General features: G+C 38.3%; 1 protein-coding gene across 1 annotated transcript; it reads left to right on the plus strand.

The window, feature by feature from the left end:
- The first annotated feature begins 7,922 nt into the window (after positions 1 to 7,922).
- LOC122670118 (oleoyl-acyl carrier protein thioesterase 1, chloroplastic-like) lies at positions 7,923 to 10,654 on the plus strand. The gene is made up of 7 exons (XM_043867082.1): positions 7,923 to 8,320; positions 8,827 to 8,960; positions 9,062 to 9,169; positions 9,342 to 9,437; positions 9,656 to 9,743; positions 9,846 to 9,914; positions 10,058 to 10,654. Exons 1-7 carry the CDS (start codon positions 7,961 to 7,963, stop codon positions 10,334 to 10,336), a joined length of 1,134 nt encoding a protein of 377 aa, XP_043723017.1. The 5' UTR covers positions 7,923 to 7,960; the 3' UTR covers positions 10,337 to 10,654.
- The last annotated feature ends 296 nt before the right edge of the window (positions 10,655 to 10,950 follow it).

Here is a 10,950-nt window from a genome sequence, read left to right on the forward strand (position 1 = left end):
ATCCATTATTGATCATCACATCTTTCTCTTTGCTAGTTTCTTTAATCCACTTACTAATGAAGCTGGATGGGCATCTGCTATCTTATGTAAATGTCAGTTTATTTTTATGGGGATGGGTTATTGTTGGTGAAAATCCAACACCTACACACAAGGGCACAACGCACGTGGTGAAGGTAACGCGGGCGTGCCTGAGCCTTTGACGCATGCCCAAACGAAACTGGAAATGGCCTGTCGTAGCTTCCGACTAGGAAGAAACGGCCCATTCTAACTTCAGACCGAGACGAAACGGCCTATTCTAAATGACTAAACGACCTATTCTAAGACGAAACGACCTGTTCTAACTTCCAGCTAGGCCAAAAACAGCCTGTTCTGACTGGTGAAAGGCCTGTTCTAAGAGGCCAAAAATGGCCCGTTCTGACTTCTAACCAGGACGAGAAGGGGATCCTTCCGTGCCTGAGTAGCTCTAAGGTCTTTTGGGTGAAAGCAAATCACGATGGACAAAGCAAAAGAAGAAGATTGAAGATCCAATTGCTTACTTGCAGTCAATATCTGATTGGAGTCATTACAACTTGCGAAATCCAACATTGACGAGATTTACAACTTGGTGTTTACACTACCACTGTTCTACGATCAAATCGCATAATCTCATGGAAACGAATTTGATGAAGCTTCACAACTCTACCAGTCATGGATTGATGGAGCTTGCATCTTAATGTTAATGGTCGCCTTCTGAAACACTGGCCAAAAGACAAGATTGTTGGAGTTATTCTCCAAGCATCTCCCAAAAACGATCTTGATGAAGCTTCCACAACTCTGCCAGCCACGGACTGATGAAGTTCGCAACTCGATGATGGTGGTTGTCTTCTGAAACACGAATCAAAAGACATGGGTGCTGGAGTTATTCTCCAAGTAAGACCTACATGAATGCCCCTTGAAACACAAGCCAATGAGGCATTGATGGTTGGAACCCAATTCCAACAAAAATCACAGAGAAAGATGAAAGATTACATCCTAAAAGATAAAAAAAAGGAAAAGATAAAATAAAGATAGACTCTTTTGTAGAGTGTGTTGTTGATCCGTTGGGTGATGTCCCTTCTTTTTGCTTGGCTTTGTTTTATATATAGAAGATATTCACTTGGTAACTCCCATAACCGACACTTCCACCTGCTTCCTTGTATTGGGGCCACTTTCACTCCAAAGTGCTTATCTCCTGTGCCATGTGGCCATGTGGGGTTTGTAACCTCCCACCATCTATAGTCATAGCGGATCCCACTTCTCCACTTTGTTAAATCAAATTTAAAATGGTAACTCTTTGATGGCAGCGTGCAATGCACGGCCTTATGGCATGTATAACCGAATCCCAATTTGTGAGATTTGGGTGCAAACAATGCCCCTCACAATCCCATTTGAACGAGGCCACACGAGTTCGAATAGGATTGTGGATATGTTTTTATAGTCTCCAGTTCTGCCTATTGACTGAAAATTGGTTTGGTCTATGAAACCGAACATAATATTTTTAGTAACCAAGAATGGGGTCGGTCTTTGCAAACCTATTGTTGACATCATACCTTGAGGTGACCTGACTTGAATAGTCCTCTTCGGTCTCAAACTCTCAAAGGAGATGAGAATGAACCAGCCTTGAGGTAGTCCCACTTGAAGTGCCACTTGAATAACCCAATAAACTAGCCTTGAGGTAGTCCCACTAACAAATGCATTCATAATTCTCCACACCATGTATGCCCATGAAATAGGATAATAAGTTTCAAACATACCCAACTCCCAGGTAGTTATAATTTGCAACCCACATTAGATGGTAAGTCACGTAAATATCTCCATGATGGTAAGTTACGTAACTACCTCCATGACATCAACAATCCACCGTGGCTTTCCAAACCCCAGCCACCATAATGGCGAGATGATCAGAATCAATTACCCCCGACTAGAATGGCCGAGAGATACGGCCAGACGTTGTCAGACCAATCCGATGTCATTTCCGCCATTGCCACCGTCGTCGATCTTTAATCGGATACACACGGCCCTTGGAATTTGGTCTTCCTCATTCCTTAACTCTTTTCTTCAAACCATTTCCAAGGCCGATGCCCAATTCCAAGGCCGATTATAATTCCACGCCTTTTATTGCTAAAAATCAGCCGAATCAGGCCGATTAACCTTAATTCCACTCCAATTCAAATCGAAAGCGGCAATGATCAATTCATTTGCCGATCCCATGTTTTGGAGCCTTACTAACCATTGCTCTAGGGTGGTTTGAATAGAGGAAGTGGTCATAGGTGTGAATGGAGGAAGTGGGATAATGGGGAGATGAGAGAGAAAAGAGAGATTTTAGGATGTTTATGAGAGATGGAAGTAGTGGGTGGCATGTGGAGAGAAAAGAGAGAGTGATAATGGGGAGTTGAGAGACAAATGAGAGATTTTAGAAGAGATAAATGGAAATCGTGGAAGGCATGTGAGAGGGGAGAGGGAGAGATAATGGGGAGATGAGAGAGAATCTGATGGAGGACACGTGTCCCTTACTCTCTTTCTAATGATGGAAGGAAGAGAGAGAACCAAATTTATCTTCAACTACCCACATCTCGTACTCCACTGGGTCGAGTAAATCGGCCTCTTGCTCTGAGTATATCTCAGATTTTTCATTTTTTCCTTTTTTTTTTTTTAACAGCCTACTCGCAGAAAAAGTGGCTATGCCGCAAATTTCTGCCGCCCTCTCTTTTTTTTTTTTTTTTTGCAAACTAAATACCGAGTCGATCTATATGATGCACATTTTACTCCTCTAGAACTGGAAATGAAGAACCATGACTCCGTGGCTTGGTGCCATGAAAAGGTGAAGGTCCTTTGACTCTTGATTTCACACCCAATGGAAACTTCGGTCCGACTTTATTTTGACTCTCCGATGGCATCATCGGCAAAACAAAATTTTAAAAAGAGAAACCGCTACTGCTTACATCAGGAATGTGAGAATCAACTTCGACTTAGGAAGGTAGGTGAAGCATGAGAGATCACCCGATGCCAATGGATTATCTCAGCCTTAATTGCAGGCATGATGGATTATCATAGCATCAACAGAAAGACTTGCCCCTTGCTTGGTGACGTACCTTCCTCCTCGAACCACCCAAATTCTATTGGACATAAACCGTGCCCCTTGTCGATGGGCTACGGCCTCTCAGTGTTCATTGATAGCGAGAATTGTCCCTGGTTGAGCACATTTTCACTACCTGATTTGGGAAAGGATTCCCTTCATCGGTATTTCTTCTTCCTCGAACCATCACGATTTTGCTTTCTAGAGTCCCACCGGGCGTGCCAAAATGTGTTGGTGAAAAATCCAACACCTACACACAGGGGCACAGCGCACATGGTGAAGGTAACGCGGGCGTGCCAGAGCCTTTGACGTAAGCCCAAACGGAACTGGAAACGGCCTGTCGTAGCTTCCGACTAAGACGAAACGGCCCGTTCTAACTTCAGACAGGGATGAAACGGCCTGTTCTAAATGACTAAACGACTTGTTCTAAGACGAAACAGCCTGTTCTAACTTCCAGTCCGACCGAAAATAACCTATTTTGACTGGCGAAAGGCCTGTTCTAAGAGGTCAAAAACGGCCCGTTCTGACTTCTAACCAGGACGAGAAGGGGATCTTTCCGTGCCTGAGTAGCTCTAAGGTCTTTTGGGTGAAAGAAATTCACGATGGACAAAGCAAAGGAAGAAGATTGAAGATCAAATTGCTTACTTGCAGTCAATATCCGATTGGAGTCATTACAACTTACGAAATCCAACATTGACGAGATTTACAACTTGGTGTTTACTGCCATTGTTCTACGATTAAATCGCATAATCTCACAGAAACGAATTTGATGAAGCTTCACAACTCTGCCAGCCATGGATTGATGGAGCTTACATCTTAATGTTAATGGTCACCTTCTGAAACACGGGCCAAAAGATAAGATTATTGGAATTATTCTCCAAGCATCTCCCAAAAACGATCTTGATGAAGCTTCCACAACTCTGCCAGCCACGGACTGATGAAGTTCGCAACTCAATGATGGTGGTTGTCTTCTGAAACACGGGCCAAAAGACATGGGTGCTAGAGTTATTCTCCAAGCAAGACCTACATGAATGCCCCTTGAAACACAAGCCAATGAGGCATTGATGGTTGGAACCTAATTCCAACAAAAATTACAGAGAAGGATGAAAGATTACATCCTAAAAGATAAAAACAAAAGGAAAAGATAAAATAAAGATAGATTCTTTTGTAGAGTGTGTTGTTGATCCGTTGGGTGATGTCCCTTCTTCTTGCTAGGCTTTGTCTTATATAGAAGATATTCACTTGGTAACTCCCATAACCGACTCTTCCACCTGCTTCCTTGTATTGGGGCCACTTTCACTCCAAAATACTTATCTCCTGTGCCATGTGGCCATGTGGGGTTTGTAACCTCCCACCATCTATAGTCATAGCGGGTCACACCTCTTCACTTTGTTAAATCAAATTTAAAATGGTAACTCTTTGATGACAGCGTGTAATGCACGGTCTTATGGCATGTATAATCGAATCCCAATTTGTGAGATTTGGGTGCAAACAGTTATAAAATGACAGGAAGCAAAACTGAAGCCTCTTGGCCACTTGTAGGGACCCAAAGCAACAAATCAAGTGGGATACCAAATACAGGAGGCTTGGACAGAATCTCAGTTGCTAGTAGATTTAATTCTTAAATTGAAGTCCAGAGCATGGACAAACTTCTATGGATGTAATGAGCAATATTTTTTATAATTATTTTTATTTAATTTAATTTTTTTATTTTTAATAAAAAAAACAAAAGCATAAAAATCAAAATATGTGCAACCAACAAAAAAACAAAACCACACTTTAAATATCAAATCACAAACACAAACATCCATAGTTCCATACATATCCTAATAAAATAAAAATATAACAAAATGAAGTCAATAAAGTATATAGTTCCACTGAGTAAATCCACTGATTCACCAAGTAAACTAATTTAATTTTTTTAGTATGAGATAAATTTAACCTTGACTTGAATAATTGAGTAGGGGCGATATGTCAAGTACATCGGCCATCAAGTAAATCGGCCATCTTTCCAATTTGGATCACCTCGTTATGGAGTTAGAGGTGTTGGCGTAAGTCTTATCAGAAACTTGACTGATCATCACCAGTTACTTGGCTAATCCTTGAATTGGGTTGAGTTGAATAGTTGAATTTAAAAATAGTGATAAAAACATAAAGAGTAAATTATACGTCACCCCCTGGTTTTGAAACGAAACTCAGATTACTCTCTGATTTTTGAAAAATCTCAAATCACCCTTCTACAGTAACAGTGTTAGTCTGCTGTTAGTTATTGGTGTGAAAGGACTATTTTACCTTTGTACTAAAACATTAAAATTAAATTTACAATACTACCCTTCCTTCATCTTCAACATCGGTCAAGGGTAGTTTAGGAATTTAAATTTATTTAACTGGCTGACATCATCACTTAACAGCATAAAACTAATGATAGGGACTAATTTGTCATATTGGGATTTTTTCAAAAAATCAAAGGGTGATCTGAATTTCATTTGAAAACCAGGGATGACGTGTAATTTACCCAAACATAAAACTAAAACCACGGAATGTTGGAGAACTCACTTGGCAATCCATACATTATAGCATCCTTGAATTGTGAATGTATGTATCTCCTTCACATTAATATCAAGATAAAATGTTTCTTAACAGTTGGAATATAATCATCCACATGAGAAGTTTAGTTACCACCAACTCAAGCTCACTAATAATTTTCCATTTTGAAGAATATTTAAGACTTTAAAACTAGTTGAAAACATGATAAATGATACAAAGATTCAAGATCCAACCCTCATCGGCTCCTTCTTCTTCTACAATGGTTTCGTATTATAATCACGTTGTTATGTTTTGATTCGGATCAGATACCTAACCCAAAATATTCCTTATATTATAGGATAATTGTTATTGCACAAAAGATTCTATTTTTCAGATGTCACATCTCACAACACATCTATTCTATTGATATGTTCAATCTATTCATTAGATGATATGGTCTAGATCAACTACTTGTCAAATTTCAAAGTCTTATTCAATCAAATACTCTCTTTTATATTACTACACATCCCGTGTATCAAATTTCAAAGTCTTATTCAATCAAATACTCTCTTTTATATTAATACACATCCCGTGTATATCCATGCATGTGTACCAATACTTAAGACATTATTATACACACTTTCAACTTTTTTTGGGGGGGGGTAAAATATACACTCCCAACTTTGACTGAGGGCATACGATTTAAATTAAAAAAACATTAAATGCGATTGAACATCGCATGAAAGTGGCTATAGGAATAACTTATAATATCTTATTCATTACGTGGGACCCACACCGGCCAGGCCGCCATTTCTAATATTTTGTGTGATTATCTTCTTTTTTATGTAGTTGGCCTTGGAAGTCAATTCTTCAGTAGATGTCGAACTCAATCAAAGTTATGCTGCAACAAAATTATAGCATCCTACCCAGACTGAGAAGTAGAAGGTTAAAGAAACCCATGGGTAATAAAAACACGAGGATCCATGTATGGGTAGATCACAAGGATTAGAGGGAAATGTGGCACATTCATTCTAGGAATGTGTTAACAAAAAAAAAAAATTTGTTTAAAATCAACAATTTTATTATGGATCACTATCATGGGGTAAATCCCTTTAAAAAAATTCAAAAAAATTTTAAATATCCTTTTGTAAATATTTCAAAGAATGTGTAAAAAATTAGGAGATATATTTTAAAAGACGCACAAATTTCTAGTATACCCTAAGAAATAGAAGATTAGTGAAGCAACACCAAAGATATGAACTTTATCAAATTTATATCAATATCAACAAGGGGGGAATCGATATTTAATTCGGGTTATGTGAAATATTTTCCAAATCCAAAAAATCCCTCTCTTTCTCTCCCAAACCTAACGTTTTGGATTGAGCTATGCGTCTCAATTTGAACTCCCGAATGGAAAAGATATTCTCAACTGAATAAAGATCTTCTCTAGTGGGCATTCAACAGTTGGAGGCACTTGTGGTGCATGCCCGGATGCTCTTAGCCATCGGATACTCGCTTGAGAAGATCCGGGGTTTTTCGTGTGTCATAATGGAATGGCATCGTCGGATCCCCTTCACCACCAACCAAACGTGAAGAAAACTTTAATATAATTTGTGGCTTTGAATTGAATTAGGAATTTTCACGGAAGCCAATTAGTCAAATAAAAATAATGGAATTAGTCAAAGATAGGGTACCATTGAATTGAAATATAGGAATTTTTCGTCAAAGCATTACTTCATTCTTGAAAGATTCATATTATGATTAAATCCATTTTTAGTACTTAATTAAATGTACAAAACAACTCTTAACTTCACGAGGAAAGATACGATTTCCTTATTATTAATATATTTTATAAAAAAAATTATTTTATATGCTGCGTGGCGCATTTTCATTGGTGAAATGTTTTTCTTGTCCAGTCAAATAATTCAAGCGTGGAAAATATGGGCGGAGAAGAGATATCGGACTTCGGACCGATTCATTTCACGTGTATTAAAGTCTTAACTCCTTAAGATACACGAATGGAAAAAACGGTAATAAAGCAGAGAAATCAGTGGTAACTGTATATATAGACCATATGTCATTTTTCCCAATAGACACGCGAAGGGAATGGCAATCATGGTAATAAAGCTAAGAAAACAGTGGTAATTTTGTATATTCCCCATGTCCTCGATACCATCGACCTCTATGCATATAAAGGAAACTGCAAAACTTGACAAAACAGAGAAGAACAGAGTAGAGAGAGGAGTAGAAGAGGACAGCAAAGAGAAAACAGGGAGAGACAGAGAGAGAAAGAGAATTCCTTTGCAAATTCTGTAATTTGAAAGAGAGAAGGAAGAGAAGATGATGTCTTTGAAGGGATGTAATTCAGTGGATCAGCTTAAATCACTGTCTCAATGGCAATCTGTCTCCGGTCCCAAAGCAATGGCTCGTCGTGGAATTCCCATCGTTTCCTGCTGTTCTTCCTCTTTAACCTTTCCACAGCTACGAACTTCCGATCTTGGTGTCTTGGAATGGACGAACGGTTCGGTAGGAGCAGTATCGAACAGGCCCATCAATGGGTCAGCAAGCTTGGTGGAGCAGCTTCAGCTTGGAAGTCTGGCTGAAGATGGACGGTCCTATAAAGAGAAATTCATTGTGAGGTGTTACGAAGTTGGGATTAATAAAACTGCTACTATTGATGCCATTGCCAATCTCTTGCAGGTAATTGAGTTTATTGGATTTTATGTTTAATGGGTTTAATGGGTTCTGCTCTATTGGGTTTTTCTATGTTTTAGTATTGAGAAATTAATTCACTTTTTTGACACGAATTTGCAGTTTTATTGCTTCCCAATTAGCTATTTTAGGTGACAATAGCTAATTGGGGTCTCTTTAATATTTCCAAATGCATGCATGTGTGCATGACTGTATTCATTGATGCTCTGCTTTGACGGACTGATCAATAAATTTTTTTTTATTTTGTCTGTTTCTGGTTCATAAATGGTGAGCTGTTTCCTGATTTCCTCTCCTTCCTTTCTGAGGTGTTGGGTTTGAATTAGAATTCAATTCGGCAATAGTTTTTGCCTTGGGAGAACTTAGGTTCATTTCCTCCCATATATAGAAGTTATCTGTGGGTCTGTGGATTTGTCTTGTCTGATTTGGTTTAAATGCCTTTCCTCTCTACCTCTTTCAAGCTGATTTTTATTTGTGTTTTAATCTATCTTATGTAGGAAACTGCATGCAATCAAGTTCAGAGTATAGGGTTCTCCACAGATGGTATGGGAACAACTAACACCATGAGAAAGTTGGATCTTATATGGGTGACTTCTCGAATGCACATTGAAGTTTACAAATACCCAGCATGGTATGTTATCTATCACCTTAATTTCACTTCTGAACTGAGCTGAGCTGAGATTTTTGGGCTTGAATGTTGAAGTTTTTTTTTGTAAATTTGATACTGGATAGGGGTGACATTATTGAGATTGAGACATGGTTCGAAGGTGGAATAGTTGGGACAAGACGTGATTTCGTCATGAAAGATGCCAATGGCACACTTATTGGGAGAGCAACCAGGTATAGTTTCTTTGTTGCTCATTGTTTTCTTTCTTAATTGTTGAAACTGGAAATTTAAGCTTGACAATATAGGGAAACTGACTGAATTTACATGAATTATGAAATTGTCTTTGAGGGAAAGATCTATGTTATGTTATCTAGATCAAATTTGTGATACATATTTTTGTTGCAGCAAATGGGTGGCGATGAACAAACACACAAGACGACTCTCGAAAGTCACTGCTGAAGTGCTGGAAGAAATTCAGGATTTCTCTCCATTAACTCCACGGTAAGTTGTTATTTGTAATCTGGCCTCAAATTTGATATTATGCCTTGTTAGCCCCTTTTAAAGTCTGAAAACCTACAGCTGTGAGATCCATGAAGGTCCAAAGCAATGTTGGTTGATCATAGATTAAGATAATTGGATCCTAATTCCAGTTAGAATTAGGTTTTAAAGAAGAAAATGATATATTTTGATCTAATTAATTGTTTTGGTTGTGAATCCAGATTAGCTTTTCCAGAGGAGGATACCAGTAGCCTGAAGAAAATTCCCAAGCTTAAAGAACCTGCACAGTATTCTAGATTAGGGCTTAAGGTAAAAGATTTTTTACTACTCTTTAACATTAACCTTAAATTTCTAGAATCTGTGAAATCTTTTTCTTATAAGTTATCATTGCCTTGCCTTGGGAATTTGCAGGCTAGAAGAGCTGATTTGGACATGAACCAGCATGTGAACAATGTCACCTACATAGGATGGCTTCTTGAGGTTAGTAGAGATTCTCTGTACTTAAAGAAGAAGACCAACTCTTTCTCCTTTTGGTTTGATCTTCTGGTCTTGGTTTGTCTTAACTTTGTTAAGTATTTTAAATACCCTTTTTACTGAAATGTTATATTACCTCTTTGTCACAGAGCATGCCACAAGAAATTATTGACACCCATGAACTTCAAAAGGTTACACTGGATTACAGAAGAGAATGCCAACATGATGATGTGGTTGATTCCCTCACTAGTATGGAACTGATAGAGGATGCAGAAGCAATTGCAGAGCTTAATGGGACAAATGGATCTGCAATTGAGTGGAAAAACAAAGACGACTGCCGTCAGTTCTTGCATTTCTTGAGATTGCCCGGTGGTGGACTGGAAATAAATCGGGGTCGCACCGAGTGGAGAAGGAAATCATCAAGATAAGTTGTTGATAACTTGGTGTCCAGCTTACACTTTTTGTAACTGTGTGGGTGGAGAAAGGAATTGAACTAGATTGGTAAAGAGTTTTGTTCATTGATACTCTCATCAATGTTCTTTGCTCAGACTTGGAAGTTTTACTAGTCTTTAGTTGGGACTTCCCTCTGTTATTATGTAAAAAATATGTATTTTCTCTCATTGTGTAATATGACATTTTAGTATTTTAGGTTAGCAGTTTGTCATCTATCTGTGTATTGAATTCCAACTTTCATTGTATGGCACACCCCCTGAACTCAATAAAATCATTCTCTCAGTATTTGTTAATCTCTTACTTTCCAATCTATCATCTCTGTTTTCTAAGTGAAACCATTTAGTGATCTTTACTTGTTAATAACGGCATTTGTTGGGGAGAGAAAAGAAAACCCTTTCCCATTCATTTGCAAATTAATGAAGATACACAATAACCAAACGAGCGCAAAATTAATTTAACGTGGAAAATCCTTTTGTTCGAAAGAGAAAAACCACGGGACCTAGTCCAGGTAAAATCTTCCACTATAATCCATAATGATAATACAAATTTTCTCTAGCTAGACAATGCGAAGGTTACAAACATAAAGAGC

This window comes from Telopea speciosissima, chromosome 7 (genome assembly GCF_018873765.1).
Source record: "Telopea speciosissima isolate NSW1024214 ecotype Mountain lineage chromosome 7, Tspe_v1, whole genome shotgun sequence".
Classification (NCBI taxonomy): domain Eukaryota; kingdom Viridiplantae; phylum Streptophyta; class Magnoliopsida; order Proteales; family Proteaceae; genus Telopea; species Telopea speciosissima.